Here is a 21,532-nt window from a genome sequence, read left to right as displayed (position 1 = left end):
GGGGGGCACGATGGCGAGCGTCTGGTGGCCGGGCTTTTACCCATGGAGCCCGGCCGGGCTCAGCCCGAAGAGGAAACATGGGCCCCCCCTCCCATGGGCCCACCACCCGTGGGAGGGGCCAAAGGGGTCGGGTGCACTGTGTGATGGGTGGCGGCCAAGGGAGGGGACCCTGGCGGTCCGATCCTCGGTTGCAGAAACTGGCTCTTGGGACGTGGAATGTCACCTCTCTGGTGGGGAAGGAGCCGGAGCTAGTGCGTGAGGTCGAGAGGTTCCGGCTAGAAATAGTCGGTCTCACCTCAACGCATGGCTCTGGTTCTGGAACCAGTCTCCTTGAGAGGGGCTGGACATACTTCCACTCTGGAGTTGCCCAGGGAGAGAGACGTCGGGCAGGAGTGGGCATACTTGTTGCTCCCCATCTCGGCGCCTGTACGTTGGGGTTTACCCCGGTGAACGAGAGGGTAGGATCCCTCCGCCTACGGGTGGGGGGACGGGTTCTGACTGTCGTTTGTGCTTACGGGCCGAACGACAGTTCAGATTACCCACCCTTTTTGGAGTCCTTAGAGGGGGTACTGGAGAGTGCTCCTCCTGGGGACTCCCTTGTTCTGCTGGGGGACTTCAACGCTCACGTGGGCAACGACAGTGAGACCTGGAGGGGCGTGGTTGGGAGGAACGGCCCACCCGACCTGAACTCGAGCGGTGTTCTGTTGCTGGACTTCTGTGCTCGCCATGGATTGTCCATAACGAACACCATGTTCAAGCATAAGGGTGTCCATATGTGCACTTGGCACCAGGACACCCTAGGCCGCAGTTCGATGATCGACTTTGTCATCGTTTCATCGGATCTGCGGCCGTATGTCTTGGACACTCGGGTGAAGAGAGGTGCGGAGCTGTCCACTGACCACTACCTGGTGGTGAGTTGGCTCCGGTGGTGGGGGCGAAAGCCGGTCAGACCTGGCAGGCCCAAACGTGTTGTGAGGGTCTGCTGGGAACGTCTGGCGGAATCCCCTGTGAGACGGAGCTTTAACTCCCATCTCCGGCAAAACTTCGAACACGTCCCGGGGGAGGTGGGGGACATGGAGTCTGAGTGGACCGTGTTCCGTGCCTCCATTGTCGAGGCGGCCGATCGGAGCTGTGGCCGCAAGGTTGTCGGTGCCTGTCGCGGCGGCAACCCTCGAACCCGTTGGTGGACACCTTCGGTGAGGGATGCCGTCAGGCTGAAGAAGGAGTCCTATCGAGCCTTTTTGGCCTGTGGGACTCCGGAAGCAGCTGATGGGTACCGGCGGGCGAAGCGGCATGCGGCTCGGGCGGTTGCTGAGGCAAAAACTCGGGTGTGGGAGGAGTTTGGAGAGGCCATGGAGAAAGACTTCCGCACGGCTTCGAGGCGATTCTGGTCCACCATCCGGCGTCTCAGGGGGGGGAAGCGGTGCAGCACCAACACTGTTTATAGTGGGGATGGTGTGCTGCTGACCTCTACTCGGGACGTTGTGGGCCGGTGGGCAGAGTACTTCGAAGACCTCCTCAATCCCACCAACATGCCTTCCACTGAGGAAGCGGAGCCTGGGGACTCTGGGTTGGGCTCTCCAATCTCTGGGGGCGAGGTCGCAGAGGTGGTTAAAAAGCTCCTCGGTGGCAAGGCCCCGGGGGTGGATGAGATCCGCCCGGAGTTCCTTAAGGCTCTGGATGTTGTAGGGTTGTGTTGGTTGACGCGACTCTGCATTATTGCATGGACATCGGGGGCAGTTCCCCTGGATTGGCAGACTGGGGTGGTGGTCCCCCTGTTCAAAAAGGGGGACCGGAGGGTGTGCTCCAATTATAGAGGGGTCACACTCTTAAGCCTCCCTGGCAAGGTCTATTCAGGGGTCCTGGAGAGGAGGGTCCGTCGGATAGTCGAACCTCGGATTCAGGAAGAGCAGTGTGGTTTTCGTCCTGGTCGTGGAACACTGGACCAGCTCTACACCCTCAGCAGGGTCCTGGAGGGTGCATGGGAGTTCGCCCAACCAGTCTACATGTGTTTTGTGGACTTGGAGAAGGCGTTCGACCGTGTCCCTCGGGGAGCCCTGTGGGGGGTTCTCCGGGAGTATGGGGTACCGGGCCCTTTGATACGGGCTGTCAGGTCCCTGTATGACCGGTGTCAGAGTCTGGTCCGCATTGCCGGCAGTAAGTTGGGCTCGTTTCCGGTGAGAGTTGGACTCCGCCAGGGCTGCCCTTTGTCACTGATTCTGTTCATCATTTTCATGGACAGAATTTCTAGGCGCAGCCAAGGTGTTGAGGGGATCCGATTTGGTGGCCTCAGGATCTCATCTCTGCTTTTCGCAGACGATGTGGTCCTTTTGGCTTCATCAGATCGTGATCTGCAGCTCTCGCTGGATCGGTTCGCAGCCGAGTGTGAAGCGGCCGGGATGGGGATCAGTGCCTCCAAATCCGAGGCCATGGTCTTGAGCCGGAAAAGGGTAGAGTGCCTTCTCCGGGTCAGGGGGGGTGTCCTGCCCCAAGTGGAGGAGTTTAAGTATCTCGGGATCTTGTTCACGAATGGGGGAAGAAGGGAGCGGGAGATCGACAGGCGGATTGGCGCAGCGTCTGCTGTCAAGCGGGCGCTGTACCGGTCCGTCGTGGTGAAGAGAGAGCTGAGCCAAAAAGCGAAGCTCTCGATTTACCGGTCGATCTACGTTCCCACCCTCATCTATGGTCATGAGCTTTGGGTCATGACCGAAAGAACGAGATCGCGGATACAAGCGGCCGAAATGGGTTTTCTCCGTAGGGTGGCTGGGCTCTCCCTTAGAGATAGGGTGAGAAGCTCAGTCATCCGGGAGGGACTCAGAGTAGAGCCGCTGCTCCTTCACATCGAGAGGAGCCAGTTGAGGTGGCTTGGGCATCTGGTCAGGATGCCTCCTGGACTCCTCCCTGGTGAGGTGTTCCGGGCACGTCCCACCGGGAGGAGGCCCCGGGGAAGACCCAGGACACGCTGGAGGGACTATGTCTCTCGGCTGGCCTGGGAACGCCTCGGGATTCCCCCGGAGGAGCTGGAAGAAGTGGCTGGGGAGAGGGAAGTCTGGGCCTCCCTTCTGAAGCTGCTACCCCCGCGACCCGACCTCGGATAAGCGGAAGAAGATGGATGGATGGATGGATGAAATGATTTACCTCTCAGCAATTTAGCTGCATCTCTCACCAAGGGGGGAGAGATGGCCTGTGAGAAGAGTGCCAGTTGAACTGCAGCATGACTTGAGGCAGCCTAAATGCTCCTCAGCTTTACACATCCCATTCTGAAGACAGACTACCCTCCATTTCGGTCAATTGCACCAACAAACACACACAAACACAATCACCTGAGCAAAGACTAAGACACAATGATCGGAAAGCTCCAAAGCATTTTAAACGTCTACAACCAAATCTACTTTTCACTCTATCATACTTTCGTCAATTGCCCTGGCGTTGTGCAGAGATTTAAACTGGGAATCAAATGTGGTCCATGCATCATGCATCTGCTGCTTTTGTTCACTGACCTGCAAGATTTTACAGTTCAATGTTTCCAGGTAGAACCTGAAGTAACTTGCCACATTTGAGCAGAGCAAGATAAAATTCTCCATCTCATGCTGACACCTAGGTTCACTACTGGAGCAAAGTAAAAGTCATCTTTAATATTAATACAGTGCATTATGGGATCTGACCTTTAGGCAAATTCACTATAAAGGGTTGGTTCTGCACAGGAGTGCAGGAGAGCCTTTTAAAATGTTCTGCTGCAAAACCTCCTAGTACAAGAATGATCAGAGACTAAAAGCAAAGGACTGGAGAAAGTAATGGGTAGACTTTAAATTATTTGGATTTACAGCAAAGCAGAGGTTCCAGCATTTAAAAGTGTATTTAAGTTGTGCAGAGAAAGAATAGTTCAGAATCAGCAGTGTATATTTTATGATTTAATTTAAAAACACACACCTCCAATGAGAACCTTTGAGATATCAACTTAGAAATGATCATCTAAAAATGACCTTCATTTAAGTACAAAAGTTATCCAACCTCAGAAATATTAAAATCACTCAAAGGCTGCCTATGTGAATCACTAAAATATTGAACGCAGAAGGGAACAACTATAGTTTTTAGAGCCCCTTTGTAAAAACTATGATAAAGTAACATTTGAAGTGAGAAAAGCATAATTTTTTTATTTGATTTTATACAACCTGTGAGATCAGCGACAGATTTCTCATCTCAGTTCACCGAATACCGTCTTATGTTTTCCCAAGCTTTCTCTTTTTGCATTTGACTTTTACTCGACTTACTGTTCATGACCCACATCTCAAATTGATATCTTGACAGTAAAACACTGCATTTATTATGAATATGTACAGAAAATGTAAATGAAACCACATTTTTGGCACCTTTTAAGTCAAACACATTTGCAAACAATCTAATTTCAGGAGATGCAGAGTTAAAGCTGCACCATTAAAAAAAAAAGAGGAACATGTGAAGCAGAGAGCCAGCCTGACATGCTGCAAATATTCATGAGCTAATAAAGCTTTTCCTTCCATTGGGATTATGGGTTGCTGAGAAATTAAAGCCTAATAAATTTGCTGCCCCCTTTAAGCCTAATCTCCATCTTCATCTGCTTTGGGAACAACAAAACCCATTATACAGATCACTGCTGTTGCTCCATCCACACACACAAACACACACAAAGGCTGACCTTTGCTGGGGCGGCAGTGTCTGAAGCCAGCTCTCTCTGGCAGGGGAAGACAAACGAAAGGCCAACACTGAACACATGGCTGCACTTACACAACTGTTAGTGGAATCCAGTGATCTGATTTTTGGGGATAAAAGGCATTAAGTTGATTGATTTTTCCTGAATTAAAAACGCTGGGGATGTTTTGACTACATTCTGGTCCCACTGACTGTCGAGTGCTCTCTGTCCCCATCTGGTGCTTTGAATAATTTACAGGTGTGTGTGTTTCTGTGAGGGGAGGCAAGTCTGAGTTAATTTGCTCTGTCTGTCTCTACATACATCATCTCTTTGTTCATCTTAGACCTATAAACACTCATGGGACATTAATGGAGCTGCGTGCTTAAAAAGAATACATTAAAACAAATCTAGATGTGCCGACGTAAACCAGCTGAAATTTGTCAAATGTGTTCCTCCAGTTAATAGATTACAAGCCTTTACATTGATAACATTTAATGACAGCAGACAACACTGAAGTCATGTTAAAGATTTACTTTAAACCACCTATGATGTTCCTAAACATGACGGTCTAAAAGGAGAGTGAGATTTTCCAGCACTGTGATTATGTTCAGAAAAGACATTTTAAAGCCGACACTCTGTCCAGAGAGAAAATGTGAATAAAAAGCACACAGACGTCACTTTTGACTGAGACTCTAGATGCGCTTTTTATTGCAACGAGTTGCAGTCACATTGCATTTCTCCCCTACCTGGTTTTTAGAAGACAATAAAAACAAAACAAAAAAAGAAGACAGAGCTACTAGAGGAACTGGTTTTAAACAAGATTCCTGAGTTAAGGAATTCACTCCAGGCTAACAAGCCAAACAATCATCGGCTGTATTCATAAATTTTCTGACCAAGAGGTAATGTGAGGTCAAAGCGAACAAACAGAATGTCGAAATTGAAAACCAGCCTGTTTGACAGAAAACCTGCAGCGAGCAGCTTCAGAGACGGAGGCTGCAAATTTCCATTTCCGACAGAAAGTGAACAGTATCTGACTGACAGGTTATACAACCTACGTAAGGAAGAAAATAAAGCAACCGCTGTCATTCATCCTCGTTCAATAAATGGTCAGGATGGACCTGAAAATACATTAGCGCATTGAAATGAAATCCTGAGAAGCATTCTTATTAGTTCGGCTTTGCTTCCTATGAAGAAAGATAATATACACTAAAGAACCGTGGACTTGGAGTGCTGTTAAAAATGTCTGAAGTTTGCAGGTCAGAGAGGAAGTCAGCACACCATGTAGCACCAGGTTTGGTGCTTTGAAAGAGCAGTAAGTATATTTAAAAAAAACATCAACTGTGCATTCAGGTACTAATGGAAGCAGAACCACAGGCTCCATCACATAAATGAGTTTGTTACATAATAAGATATTCTCATTTGTCTCTTTGCCACTGGGACAGTCTAAGGCCAGCTGTCCAAGAAATAGGTTTTCATTTGAATAAATCGTCAGGAAGCAAAATAAACCACAGGAAACCAGTGCAGTGGCACAAGCAGATTGAATATTTAGGAACAAACAAAATGTGTTCAAGACAAAACTACTTTTTTTGTTTGTTTGTTTTACATTTTCATCACAATCAAGCATTCTTGATTAGACATGCGCCAAACCAGAACACCCAGCAGCCCAAATGGTCCAAGCATTGGTCCAAACAATGACCCAATAGGAAACATGCTGACCGCTGTCTCCGATCCATGTGCTTTATAAAAAACTTTTGTATTTTCCATTCACTTCAAGAACGTGAGCAATATAAGGAAAATTACTCACTGCTGAATTTGAACAAATTATATTTTATTACCTTCGCCTTCCAGCGCCGACATGAACACAGTTGGATTTTCAACGAGAAAAGAAAACCGGGGGATATCTTCTCTATTAAAACAAGGGAAAATAATTTCCTCTAGTTCAGAAGATTTGGAGGCCAGCTACACAATATGGCACCATTAAAATGCAACACTTCTCCAATTTCAAGTCAGAAGCAAAACAGAATCCATAACCGAGCCTAAACTGCAAAAAATGAATAAATGAAAGTCTCAGTATGTCTCTGTTTGTGTGTAATCCTCTTCATATGTCAAACATACAAGGCTGGATATAAACTAGACATTTTATGGAACAGTAGAAATTCACAGATTTGACTGAACAAGACAGTCAGGAGAGAAGAGCTCTGTTCATTACAACAAGCCACCTGGGTTTTCAATGCAATAAAGTTGCCGTTTCTCTAATGAAGTCATTAGGAATATGAAATATTTATCCTATGCTTTCATCTTTATTTTAGAGCATTTTCAGCTAAAAGTTTAAATGTGGATTTTAATATATAAAGCAAAAGGAACATTACAGGTTTTTTTGAGGGACAAATGCTTTGCTGGCCAGCCACAATCACAGCAAGTTTAATAAGTTTTAAATTGACAATATCAACATGCTTAGAAAATGGGAGGAAAATAAATTTGATGAAAAACAACACAGCTGGTTACATAAACTGAAACTATGCTGGTGGAAATGTGGGGGGGGGAAATACATTATCCTGATTATGGCATGTCATATCAATAGCATCTTCACACATGGACAATTACTGATTCAATATGCAGTGATGGACCCCCTGTGCCATCACAGATGAAGGCTGGTGCATATTTTACTGTGGACTGGTTTTAGTCCCCAATAGCCAGCATGTAGAAATGTAACGTTTCCTTTCCCCCCTTAAAAAGCAAACTCAGATCAAAACACAAGTGATCACAAAACATGTCAAATAAAATTAGCCTGCCCCTGCCCGCTTTTGAAAGAAGCGCCGATGTATTCCTCCCTCTGCTCAACACATTTCTAGTCCTAGCAGAGGACTGTGTGCGCAGTCGAGGATGTTGTGAAACACCCACTTAGTTTTATTTCAGAGGATGCCCTTTCCTCCACTACATCTTCATGGTGGCACCTTATTATGTCGGCATAGACAGCTTCATGAACAGGCTTGTTAACATTACTAAATGTTTGAACATGACTTTACACATTGCTTGACTTTCTACTGAGGATGGAAGTTCTCAATTTAATACTGAAGTGACGCCAAGTAATGGTGTCAGTGGTGATCAAATCTTAATATGGAAGGAAAACGGGAAGCTGCAACAAGCTCAATGACAAGTTTACACTTAATCATTTTTTGCCGTTTCTTTTCCCCACCGACTACATTGTGACATCTCATGATTGCAGTGTAGTATGAAAGTATACTTTTGACACACTATTAACTTGTGCAATATTAGTATCGCAAAGAACTTTTTATGTATATATTGTCTTTTTGTAGTCTTAGTGTCATGAGTCCAATTTTTGTGTGCCAATATTTTATTTAACTGGTTGAATGAAGCCAAAATGAGATATATTTTTATATTAAATAATGTGATATCTAATACAAGTTGAATTACTTTACCACCCCTACATGTAGCTTTCTGCAGAATATCCTCTATTCTGTGTCGAAGCCCAAAGAGAACAGCTTTTTCTAACATCATTAACAACAAATTAAGTAAGCTTTCATGAAAGGATAGGGAAAACGCTGACATTTAGATCAGGTGTTAGAAAGACCTGTTCTAACAACTGCAGCCACAAAACATAACAGTAAGTAGATTTTCGAAATTATTTCCAAACAAAATTGCCATCCCAAAATGACTTAAAATAACAGACTTCCTGGATGTAATCTTTGGTAGAAAACTAAATTTCAAGTGTTCAAGTGCACACTCTGCAAATTGATAATACATTTGCCCAGGTGGACAGACTAACTGCCCTTAATACCCACACCTGATGATTATCTTTAGTGGCCGAGATGAGAAAACTCAAACTGGTGGGGATGTTCTGAAATGATAATGAAAGAAAAGAGTGAGAAAAATCAACTGAGTCGTCCCAATTTTCACCGATAGTATTGCAATTACATATCTTCTTCATATCATGACGCAGCTCTTTTACAAGTCAACCTACTAAACCTGGTGGATGAAGGATGAGCAAAGATGAAACCCTCACCATTGAACTTCTCAGTCCAAAGGTGACTTAAGTGATTTTAAACGACATGTTAAATTTTGACCCTATAATGGAATAAATCTGATATATTATAACAACCTGCTTATTAAAAATGGAAGAAAATGAGGATCTAAAAGACAAACATCAACCAAAGTTAGAATAGAATCTTAAGCCTGAATTGTTCAGTTAATAAAAATATTAAAACAATGCACAAAAATACCAGCTCACAGATCAGCACGTTTTGCCTCAAGAAATATTTGAATATTGTGATACAACCCCTGATATACCTGCAGTCAGTCTGTAGAGTCAGTCACAATACAGTCAATCACTCATGACATAAAAATCTGATTTCATTCAGATTGGGTCTTCTCATTACATTTGCACTCCGATTTTCTATAATACTGTAGTGTTTTATTGTATAAACAACCTATTCTGAACAACTGAATTGACAGAATCCCCATTTTTTTTCTTTTTTATTCCCCATCAGCCTGCTTTAGCTGCAGTCATCATCAGTGACCTTCAGTAGTCTTGCCAGTTATTGCCGTCATACAGCAGCATCTCATGTACTACGGGCGACGGGCCAGGTTCACGCCAGCAGACGCAGCAGGCCCCCCACCGCCACACTGAGGTGACACGAAGAGCCCAACTTAATCTGAGAGATCCAAGGAAAAGGGAGTGAGGAAATCTCCCCAGAAACCCAGTATGACAGCAGATGGCCTCCTGGGCTTCAACCATCTGCTGAGATAACGTTCAATCCACCATCCGTGTCCTTCTTCCTTTACCCTTTTTACCACTAAAACCTGCTCCTGTTCTCGCAAACAAGAACTCAACGAGGGCTGCCTCCAAACCAGACGCATACTCTGGTTCTCTGGTTAGGCTTAAAGTCCAGTCTCCTGTCAGGGCAGCCAAGCGACCTGCTGCCATTGCACAGAGCCTAATCAATGAGTGTTAAGCCTTTGGATGTCATTCTCTGGCCAGCCAGGAGATTATCATCTATCCCTGTGTTAGGGCTGCTCCCAGCATAGCTTGCTTTAAATAGCAATATGCTGATTATACTGCTGGCTGGCTGTGTGCTTATTCTGTACAACAGGGCTTCAGGCAATCTAAGCTTTATTTTTCAGCACTTCCAGAGACACGGTGCATTAGCTACTAACCTCTTCCAAAAATACAACTTTCTTTCACACTGCAGCAGTACAATGTTCTCACTCCCAAAATTCATCAGTATTCAATTGCAGGTAGGCGATTAAGGCGTATGTTTATATTATTATTACTGAGACAAATTCACAATAGCCTCAATGAGTCCTATGGAACTTTAGTGACGAAAAAAACTAACAAAAATAAATGACGCCAGAGTGACTTCATATAGTCAAAGACTAGTAATTAAGGCACAAAAGAAAAATATCCTGGGTGTTTCCTCTCCTAAGTATTTTTTTGTGAAATGATTAATCTAAAACTTCATTTAGAAGTGAATAGTTTCGTAGAGAACAACTCCCAACAATGAAGCGAAAACAAAAAGTAAGACACACCTGGTCAGCTCCGACTGATCCCTAGGGTGCAACATTGTTGCGTCATCACTAGGGTGTAATCAGAGACATTGCGCAAGTAAGATTGCTTCTGTAAAACTTCTGCTACGCTTTCCTGCGAAATCAACTTTCCATGATAAGATATCCAAGAATCAACCATCAGTCCACAAACCAAACGTTCAGATAAAAACAAACAGCCAGTCTACACCGAGGCCACAACTAACAATTAATTTAAGAATAAATTAATCAGATAATCTATTCAATTAAAGATAATATAAAGGCACATTACTCAGATTCTTCACTTAACACAATAAATGATTAAAATAAATAACTCAATAATTCAAAAGTAATTATTCAATTTCTTTTCTAATAATGCAAATAAATATTTTATTGCCTAAAATGTAAAAATATAGCATTCTATTAGTAAATCTGAACCAGGTGAAGCTAAAATTTTACCACTTAAAATTTGGTTGAAACATTACAGGCAAAGATATTTTTATCCTAATAGTAAAATTCATTTTTTGTACAGTTTTGGGATGATTACACCTCTGACTGTTTTTTTTTAACCAAATGGCCTTTTTTGAGTCTCTGCACTCCAGTTAATCATTTATCCATTACTAAATTAGTTGACAATTATTTTGATAATCGATTAATCATTTCAGCCCTGGTCTATAGATATACATTTTTAGGTTACAATATAGTGTTTATAATACCAAAACAATCATGGAGAATACTTTTTTTTCTGTATTCAAATGGAATGAAGGCATCATGAATCTCAAATGTAGACCCGCCAAGCTCAGGTCACACCAGAACGTGTATTTTATATTTTTGAATAGAGATAATGTAATATAAACCTGATTTTCTTTTAGCTAAGAAAATTGAGTGAAACAAACCCGAGACTTTCTGTGGGGTGCCGGCTACACATTGGCTGAAAATACAAGTAAAACAAAATCACCCATTAACCGAATGCTCATGTCGCCCCGTGAGAAATGCTTCTCTAGCAGGAGAGCCATATCGAAAAACAAAATAACTCTGGGTATCCGTACAATTTGATTCAAGTTGGAACATCTGGAATGGCGTAGAACATAAATTGTGGCCTACAGTAAAACTAGTATTAGAGTTTCAAGTACTCAGTCAAAGCAGTAGGTGTGTAATTGTCTGGCATGTGGGTGAAGTCAAAAATCCATCGTCTCCAACATCAGGTAGGCGTAGCATCTGTACGCCCCATCCAAGCGTCTAACCTGCGACCCTCCATCAGTTTGATATTCGTATCAGACACTCTGGTCAAAGCCTGTAAAGCTATAACTATAATATATAATGTCACAACTATAGGTTCCGCTTTAGATGTCCCACTTTGAACATTATTACCCTACATGTATACAAACTTGTCACATTTTCAGAAGAGCAGCCTGGTATTCATGTAATGACAAAACACTAACAGTAGAGAAAAAGATTTGATTGAAAACCAGAACAAGATGCATCATTGCCTGAAAGCGCTTCTCCTATACTTCCTTCTTGCTGAAATTCAAGTGTAAACTTGTTTAATCACAGGCATAGGTACACTGCAGATTTCTCTTAGCATTGTGTGCTGCAGAGAAAAACGATTTCAGAAAGACAGCTCAGCTCTTAGTTTAAAAAAGGCTTAAAATTAGGGAACTGCAAGTGAGTTTTAAAAATAATCAAAAGTTTTGAACTGAGCCCATTTAGAAAGTCACTTTTGATTCTCTGATCATGTAAATATTGGACAAATCAGCCATCAGCTGATTACAAAGGAAGCATCTTCTAAAACAAAGTGATGGCAAACTTTACTCGTAATCCTAAAATGAATCCTGATTTCCAAGGAGACTGGGGTCTCCGCCTTCCAAGATTCTCTCGGCTCGCTAGCCGATGTTATAAGGCAGACTGAAGCCACAGAGCTGTCTCCACCAGGAAGTGTGACCTGCCCTGTCTTGGCCTGGCTCCTGGTCCACTGGGCCAGTTTCATGACACGACAAGACCAACACCTCTCCAAACCGGTTCGGTGACTGTAAAACTTCCAAGACGATGACGAGATTGTAAAACTGGTTTGATTAAACATGTAGTTGGAGACAAACTTGTGTAATTGGGTAGAAACTAATAACGTGGAAGTGGATGACAGGTTTTCAGAATGTAGAGGAAGAGTAGGTACCTCACATAGATACCCCAGTCAAGTATATGTCAAGTGGGCTACTGATTGCATAACTATGGAGATGAGCCAGAGTCAACACTCCACACAACAGACTATAGACACAAAATTATGTGCAGTTTCTTGCAAACCACAGTGGAAGTGCACACTAGCTCCAGAGAGCACACACACTCCCACAAGTGCCATATCTCTCCTTGTTAGTGGGCAGTGTTGACTCTGACACCTCCATATCATCAGCCGCAAAGCTGTAGCTGCACAGATTATGAAGAACGTAAAACGCACAGGGATCCACTTCAAATTATGTGCTATACGCAAGATAATGTGTTTACATAAAAAGTCGCATGATCTCACAGAAACGATGTCTGTAAATATAACCTTGTAAAGCAAGGGTCCTCCTCACAGACAGTCGAAGCGAGACAGTTCACCCCATTCAGGTGAACAGGTGAACAGCTCTAGAGGTATTTCAGCGAACCGACACACATTGAACAGTCAGGTGTTAATAAAGGCACTCTGAAGGACGGCGCTCTCCGGATCACTCACCCCATTGCGGCGGACTTGAGGTGCAACTCCTTTTCTTTATTTGGAAGCTATAGAAAAATAATGTTAAAAGTGAGCTCCTCAAAATATTAGTGGTCAGCGTAGTCACAAACCCCGCTTTGTCCGCAGCAGGGGAAAAAAAAAAGTCTTCTTGCTGCTGAGAGACAAGTGAAATATGAGAGCACTTCTCCGTAAACTCGATTCACGGGGTTGTCAAGCTCGCTCCTACAGAAACACGTTCAGGAAGTTTTTTTTTTTTTTTAAATCCTCTCCTGGTTTGTCGCTCCTATCAAACGTGAGGCGCTAAATCCCACTTAAGAATGGCTTCCTCCTCGCTTCCTGCAGCAGGGCGATAATGAAATAAGTTGATGTTTGCCTGCCTGCCTGGTCTCAACGCGGAGTTTCTTCCTCCCCAGAGGGATTGTGTTTCATATGAAGGGCAGCAGAGGCAGCAAGCAGCAGCGACACGGAGCGGCTTCCTCCACCTGCCTCCTTTTGCAAAACCACCCACTCTCTTTAAACCTGCGGTATCTGTGGTGCTGCGGTTTCACGCTGACAACTGTGTCCAAACTCTGTGGTCTGAAATCAGGAAATGTCCAAGGAAACAGAACCCAGAGCTTATTTTTGTTTTGTTTTGTTTTGTTTAAACACTTACATGTTTATAATGCTGAATTCAAGTTGAGATCCGTTATACAGTCAGATGGACAACTAACGTGCATATTAGTTAAACTGCGTCTTCATAACCGGACTTAACACGGACAGATAATGCTAACAAAGAAGCTTTTAATTCGGTTTCTAGTACCTGAAATGCTTGTAATCAGGAGCAGGTGCGCGCGCTCCCGGAACCATTATTTCAGGCTTCTGTGTTTCAGGGAACATATTTTCAGTGACGCTCCGATGCTGGTTGACGCTAAAGCTAACAGCTCGGCTGTCGTGTGAAGGTGCGTTCTTACATTTTCTGCTAAAGTGCATTTGAAGGACAACGTTTATGTTTTAATTATGGTAATTGTACTGGATCAATTCCTGGTTTAGAGTTCATAGCTGCGAACTTCATAGGAAAAAACCATCTTAAAATCCGTGTTAGCAATAATAGCAATTCAGTTTAGTAGTTTCTATAAAGCTGTTTTTCCCCTATAAGTGTTTAAATGTCCATTGTTAAACTAGAGACTGTATATTATTTGGCAGAAAAGATCACTTCCTGTGTTTAGTTGTTGGCAAATGGAATACTCAGCATGAAAGAACATATTAAGGATCTTTACGGAATAATTATGAAAATACGACTACAGCTAAGCATGCTGCTTTCACTAGGTATTAGCATATTTTAATCTTAAAAATGAATATTTAAAAAAAAAATTCACTGTTTAAACAAGTATTCTTTCCTTGACGGACATAGTGTAATTTTTCAGTTTGTCTGGTACAGTAAGGCTTTGCTGCAGTTTCAGCCCCTGGGAATCTACAGACACAAACAATTCATATTAAAAATGCACACACCCAGTCAGTCCCCCTTAGTACTGGTCTGTCGTCGCGCTACATCTTGATTGGGCAACATTATCCGATTTTGAAATTTTTCTGTGCAGTAACTTTTACAGATTTCCTGTCTGACTTGGTCCTGAACTCTGGCCACAAGCTTAATTTTCTTCTGATGAAGACACTTGTCTGGTTGGGATAAGTATTTATTGTCATAATGCTGGGAAATTAAGTCAATTTTCATCTTCAGCTTTTAGGCAGATACTTTTAAGTTTTGGCTTGACACTGGTATTTTAATCGCTCAGAATTTGATCCACTTTGAGTTTAAAAATCGCTTCGAACACAATATCTCACTGGGCTTGAAAAATGAAGCACCTTGAAATGTTTTAAAATTAGTTTTCGTATAATAAAACTTGTAAACGTAGTATTAAAGTTATGTTGGGGTTTTTTTTGTTTTTGAAAAAGTCAAAATCACCTATAACACAATCATCTTGGCAGTTTTCTCTCATACTTTTTTTTGTTTTCTTCAAAGTTTAACAGCCTTTTCTTTTTATCTTGCTAACAGGATGTCTGACACCTCAGAAAATGCGCAGAGCTACGAGGAGCTGTTCTCTAACAGATTTTCACTGGAGGACAGTGAATACCAGCAATATCTGAAACGTCCAGCTGATCCGCCACCAATTGTTGAGGACTGGCGGGGGCGCGGTGGGGGAAACCAGAGGGGCAGGGACAACAGGTAGTTTTGGTCCAGTTTGTGTTCAGTCAGCCTCTCCATGGGAAATGTTTTATGCTGCAATAATTGGGTTTTTATGAATACCTTCCAGGTACCAGGACCGCCGAGGCTACAGAGACCGCAGTTGGGGAGAAGACAGGAGATGGCGAGGGGACCGTCATGGACATCACGGGCATGACAGAGACAAGAACTGGGGGCATGGCAGTGGATATCAGTCTGGGTCCAGAGGCTCCAATCAGGGATACAACTCCCATAATCGTCCACATTATGATCGCTACTGATTACTCCAGATTTCTACTATTTACGGTCTCATGACTTGAGCTTCACTTGTTTGTGGTAGGATTCAGCTGGTTTCTCCTTTTCATCAGTGATGCAGTAAGAGCTGCTCTTTAAATTTCCTGTCCCTTGTTTTTACCTATAGCAAATATGCATGTAAAGGCAGAACTTTGCAGTGATTGTGATGTGAAATCTGAATTTCCAAGACAAATGTATTCATGATACAGCTTTATTTTTACCATCAGTGCATGAACTTGCAGATTAACTTTTGTTTCTGTTAGAATATGTATTTTTCAAATAAAATGACTGCTGACTGTGCAATCAGATGCATAAAGTTTAATTGCTTAAACCCATTCACATATACCAACCTTACTGTAATGGGTGTCAACCATGTTTCCAGTCTTTAAAGATATATTTTTTTTAATTTAGGTGTTGTAAGTCAAATCACTATGTGAAACACACTTGAATAATAGATTCAACCCTATTTATGTCAATTATGATTTTTACATCAAGTCAATAAAAACACATCTAAGATATTAGATCATTTCAATAAACATTTTAATATTGAAATCTGGGCTTAATGAGAAGTATGTTTTAATATCTACTTAAAGGTTGTGGTTTTCAAATGGTTGTTTTCTTACAAATGAACCTCTGGGAAAAAACATAAACTTTTTTTAAGGATACTTAGCTTATTTCACAAGATGCAAAGAAAACCACATTCTGTGAATTTTCCAGCAGCTTTCAGAGTCCAGTATTTTAACCATCCCAAGGAGTTACTTTTGTAATCCACTTAAAGAAACACAATGAGGTAAAAAAGCCAGAAATGCCTTTCAATTTTATGAAGCAGCAGCTAACACTTAAACAATTTCACTGTTTTAATCTCTCCTGTGACAAGATTTCTTTTTCTAATTTGGGAGCAGATAAAGATCAAATCACTGTCCTACACAGAAAAGATGTTTTTTTGTTTTAAATTGTTTTACTTATGCAGCACTTACAAGACAATGTCTTTAGCACGTTAATAGACATTTAAAATGCTCATCTGCAATCTGCACTTTTAGACCCAACTCATTTCTTTCACAGAGATGATTATAGCTCATACACATCTACTGGTGGTGAACATTGTAATTGTGGAATATTAACATAAATGTTGGTCTAGTTGAATAATATGCCGTCCTGATTATATTTAAATACTCCTCAGTGCAAAGGTGTCTCATGAATAACACATGCTCACACATCACTATTGCTGCTGAAAGGTCGTACTGCTTCTAGAAATAGAAACTCCTAGTCATCAGGGACGTAGCATAGCGTTAGCTACCTGTTTGGTTAAAAAGGTGAAACCAACATGTGTTGTTATCAGAGGGTTCTTTTAAAGAATACTTATGTTCATAGATTAAAATTCTGCATTTATAAATACACTAAAATGTTTGCTAACACGCACTGGAGTCAGTATCTTTTCATGTATTAAGGTATCCAGTCTCAATTTTGTTCTCCAGTTGGGCTTTTTAAATGGGTCACTGAAATGCTTCCTGAGAACAGTGAAGATCATTTAGGACAAGTTACATTTAGTCATTCAGCTTAGTACTTTAGATTTCAGTTAAAGTGCCTCACGTTTATCAATGCATCTGCGTAAAGAGTTGATTCACAGAAGGTATTTCTTTACCAGCCACTTGTGACCTCAACCCCGACTTTACTCTACGTAGAGAAAAACCTGCATTCACAGTCAATATTCAGAACAGTTCCCATTTTTTTAAAGCAGCTAAAACATTGATGTGCATCATTAATACATTACTGCAACATGCACCGTTGGCTCTGGCATATGTAACTCAGAGCCTTAATGTCGGCACTTCGAGCTTTAGAGTCCATTAACCAGAGGAGCTCTGTTATGTGATAAACAGTAACTGTGTTCGAATGCTACTGGATTTGGGATGATTTATGAGTTTTATATTCAGATTCCCAGTGTCTACAAGGTTAACATTTAATTTGGACAACACATTCAGCTGGATGATGAGGAAGTGAGCGACTAAAGAAGAGAGGGGAAGGCTGCGAAGCAACCAGTTCAGATTAAATCATCTACATCCCAGAGTCCTGTGTCTCCAGCCCTTTTAATATTGTCCTGTTGGCACAGTTTGGATTTAGCCTTTCTTTTTCTAGTCTTACTAACATTAATACCAAATAACTGCCTAATCCTGGAAGTTGAGGTTTTCCTTAAGATAATGGCATTTACCCACTGCACATTGTTTTAGAAAATTGTACAGCCGTGAAAATATTTTTTAGGGATTTCTTTTGATCAAAATTCCTAAAGTGAGATTTTACCATTCTCTTTTACAGATTTTACTTTTATTTTTTAAACAAACGCATTGCATTCCCTTAGCCTGCTTTGATCTTGTAAGAAGTACGGCATTTGGTAAAAGTCCAACACTTATTTTTCTTATCCAAACAACTAGAAGAGTAAGATGAACTAACATCCTCTGTAAATCTTCAATAAGTAGACCATAAATGGGGTTCATGCCGCTGCAAAGACTAATCCGGACCTCACCTCAACGTGTTAACCTACTCACTTCATGAGCATCGGCTCATTCTTTGCTCTCATCTTCTAAATAGAGGATAACATTATTTCAAATGGTTTTTTTGTTGTTGTTTTTTACTGCATGGAAAAATCTCCAGAACCTTTTAGGATTTATTAATGCCAAAAATATTCACCCCTTGCTGCGTTTTAATTAGTTATCTGATAGCGAATCATTTAAAGACTGGGAGGAAAAACAATAGAGAGAGACGAGTATGTATAGAGATGGGAGCACTGCCTCAGTCTCATCTGCCGGGCTGTCAGGCTTCATGTGGCCTGTTTGGGACAATACATAGTGACAGCAATGGAGACAGTGCGCTGGGGGCCATGTCCTTGGTGATGAACTCATCCAGTGCAATCATCACTCCACTCTCTCCCCTTCTTACCGCACACAGAAATACATGTCTGCACACAATGAACTCCAGCCCCCCCTCCCCTCTATTGCACACAAACAGGCGGGGCCCTGCATCCCCCAGCCCCTGCAGCACTTTGCGACCTACATCTGGTGTTGGAGAGTGCAGGGACTGAGATCGGCCCGGGTCAGCCAGCCCCCAGCCTCCAGCAGACAGTACAGAGGATTTGTGTTGCATGTGAGTCTGAATGGTGGAAGCATGCTTGCTTTGCTGCTCTTGTCGAAATTTGTGGTTTCCAGTTTGTGCCAAGAACATGCAAGTCTCCACACAGTTGTATCTCATTAACTCATGTGAGCAAATGCTAACCAGCCACCCGTGTGCACTTAAATTAGGAATGGGATTTCTTTTTAAAAAATTGCTGCTGTTAGATGAGGTTTGACAACATCTTGTCCTCCGTTCATCCAGCTGCACACCCTATAAGTTAATCATGCATCTGCACAGGTCATGCATGTAAAGAGAGTGGACTGTGCCGCTGAGCCGAGCTTGTTTGTCTGATTATATCTGGTGGCATCTTTCTTTACTCAAACACGTTAATAGGGTGTCGGGATACTCTGTGCCTGAAAGGTCCATTTAAAAATGTTTCTTTCAGCTCCTTTCAAATGTCAGCTGCTTTTTTCCCTTCTCGCTAAATATCCTGACACAGTTCTGTTGAACTTCATTTCACCTTGAACGGTTTATTCGTAGTATGTGAATGAAACCGGAAGCATAAGTAAATGTGTCACTGAAGGACTGCTTCTGATACAGAAAAAGGTCACAGCGGCATGCAGGTCACCAGTCATATGAGAGACACGCTTTACTCCTACGAACAAGTTGACACAGTTTACTAAATGTCTGTTAAAATGTCTGACATGCTTTGACACAAATGTAACTTGGCTATCAGGAATCAGGGTTTGCTCTTGTTAATGTTTTGGGGGTCACAATAATAGGTTAGTTCTTGTGTCGGTTAAGAGTGTGGCATTCATATCTGATAGCATCCATAAGTGACTGCACAAAAATCCGACAATAATTTGTACCTAAATAATACAAAATGATCTGTATTCCATGCAGATTCCTTGATCTGTACAAAATAATAAAACTGAAAAAATATTCAAGATTGAAAGATCTTCCTGCTTCTTTAATTTTTTTTTACTTCAATTACTTTTTGAATGCATAGAAAACAAATGAATAAGTTAATTTTTCTAAATCTGCATTTACTTACTAGTTTCTTTCTCTATAATATCATGTCAACTTGCCACAAACAAATGAATCAGAAAATTCAATCTAGTAAATGATGCTATTTTTCTGAACTTTAAGTTAAATTCAACTTGCTAGTTTAATTCGTCTACATTATGTTTTTTATTTACCTTTAACAGGAATCCTTTATGACAGCAGTGGTTCCGATGACGTAAAAGCGGGGAGACCATGAACATAAAACTGAATAAATATGATCACAACTTTCTTCTCGTCTTTCCGTTAAAGTGATTTTTTTTTTTTTGTGGGCTATCGCAGCTAAAAATAGGCTTTGTGTGTCATTTGCAAAATGAGTCTTGAATTAAAACTTAAAAAAAAAACATTTTTAAGAGTGAAAAGATATTTTTGGATATTTTCATCACTCTTCTAATGAATTTAAATATTATTTTAAAAAGGTGATTACAGACTTTGATCATTTCAATTTTGTTTTCAGCTACAAACCAAGTTCTCATGGATTGTTTGTCTTTTCTATATTTTTCTTAAGTCAGATGTCATGGATTTTCATCGGCATCAATATCAAGACCCCTCTGGCAATTTATCGGATGCAATGAAAAAATAAACACATCCCTTCCTTCATTTTTCTTGTGTGATCTGATGTGAACAAAGTCACAAAGCAGCAGTTTCATCTGACGTGATCAAAATCCTTCCTGTCTATTCTTAGTCTTGCAGGAGCTATTGATGCTCACCATGCAGTCCTGTCTACATGGCGTTTAATTAGCCAACTGTCTAAAATCATCAGGAGACAAATTGCATAACCTCCACCAGCTGGACAAAAGGAACACACAAACATGTTTGTTTTTTTTCCTGCAGGTTAGTTTTGCTCAGAAGCAGCCAGATATACACACACGCAGAGCTGTGTCTCACACCAGAACATTTTGTTTAAATACCATTTAAATGAGTTACATGTATGGAGGATGTGTCAAAGCACACTGCACAGGATACCTAAATAAATGTAAGTGTGAAGATAAATCATGTCAGCAAATTAAAACAGACAAGCTGCAACCCGAAGTTAAATCCTAGCATGTGTACTAATGCAGTACAGATTTCAGGAGGGACTTAAAAAAAGGAAACTGTTTTCTGAGTCAGATTGAGCAAAATGGAACAATTTTCAGAATAAAGTCATAGAACAGGAAAAATGTGAGATTTAACGTAAAAGCTGAGCAAATACATCAAACTCGTTTATTTCTGTACCTGCAGGGCTGTTCTTACTCTTAGAGGCTACTCTTCTGTAGACTCTAAGAATTTTTTTTTCATATCCTCCTCTTTTCTTTGTTTTTAAACAGAAAATGTCCATTACACAACACAAACATTTCTGTCTATCATATAAGACTAGGTAGATTTCTCCCTAATTGCTAATTTTCATCTACAACTCCTAGCAGCTGTACGGTATTGTACCAATTATGCTTGAAAAAAACAATAACAAAAGATTCAGTCTATTTTTCTTAACAGTTAACGAATGAGGCATAGTAAACACTGAGCAGCTTGACTGAGCTGAGCTCTGGATGCTGAGTCAAAAAAAAAAAACGTCAGAGGGAGACAGAAAAAGACACAAAGAACGAAGACCTATAGGAACCATCAAGCCTGACCCACTTGGTTCAAATTTGTTGACATAATCGAGTTTTTTTTTTATCATCCTGTCTTTCTACCCAGGCAGGTTGTGAGAGCAGCCATGAGACCTTGAGGTCTCCTCCAGTTAGAGCTGTTGTTAGCGTTTGTGTAATAAAAACTATTAATTGGCAGATGGGCCAGGAAATGTAAAGTATCTAACCCTGTTTCCCAAAATGCATGACTAAGCTTAGTCAAAAATCTGAATAGAAATTGCTACAGCCATCTTCCTATAAACTCTAAGCAGTTTATCTGTCTCTGCTGAGGAAAAGCAACCTCGCCGCTTCATATGACCATGATACTGCCACCACCGTGCTGCATCACAGTGATG

At 41.6% G+C, this 21,532-nt stretch overlaps 2 protein-coding genes across 5 annotated transcripts in view; one reads left to right on the top strand and one right to left on the bottom strand.

Moving 5' to 3' along the window:
• The window catches only part of homer2 (homer scaffold protein 2), a 32,665-nt gene extending 19,077 nt beyond the window's left edge, over window positions 1–13,588 (bottom strand). Inside the window, exon 1 of one of the 4 annotated variants that reach the window (XM_028013962.1) lies at window positions 13,570–13,588. In XM_028013962.1, the coding sequence (XP_027869763.1) occupies window positions 13,570–13,571 (2 nt within the window). In that variant the 5' untranslated portion in view covers window positions 13,572–13,588. Of the gene's footprint in view, window positions 1–12,917; window positions 13,409–13,569 lie in introns of those variants that run through there. The other 3 variants (XM_028013963.1, XM_028013960.1, XM_028013961.1) reach the window with 3 other exon arrangements.
• A 668-nt stretch (window positions 13,589–14,256) lies between these two features.
• Window positions 14,257–16,827, top strand: LOC114142604 (RNA guanine-N7 methyltransferase activating subunit). The gene is made up of 3 exons (XM_028013964.1): window positions 14,257–14,573; window positions 14,947–15,117; window positions 15,206–16,827. The coding sequence occupies exons 1-3, from the start codon at window positions 14,557–14,559 to the stop codon at window positions 15,393–15,395; spliced, it is 378 nt and encodes a 125-aa protein (XP_027869765.1). The 5' UTR covers window positions 14,257–14,556; the 3' UTR covers window positions 15,396–16,827.
• Window positions 16,828–21,532: the final 4,705 nt, after the last annotated feature.

The sequence above is a fragment of the Xiphophorus couchianus genome, chromosome 4 (assembly GCF_001444195.1).
Source record: "Xiphophorus couchianus chromosome 4, X_couchianus-1.0, whole genome shotgun sequence".
NCBI classification, from domain to species: domain Eukaryota; kingdom Metazoa; phylum Chordata; class Actinopteri; order Cyprinodontiformes; family Poeciliidae; genus Xiphophorus; species Xiphophorus couchianus.
Note: the sequence above shows the minus strand (reverse complement) of the source record. Positions and strands in the feature narration are given on the sequence as shown.

Bases quoted from the DNA above. Each gene is read 5' to 3' on its own strand.
- LOC114142604 (XM_028013964.1), top strand. The intron at 15,118-15,205 runs GTAGTTTTGGTC...AATACCTTCCAG, and splicing joins CAGAGGGGCAGGGACAACAG to GTACCAGGACCGCCGAGGCT.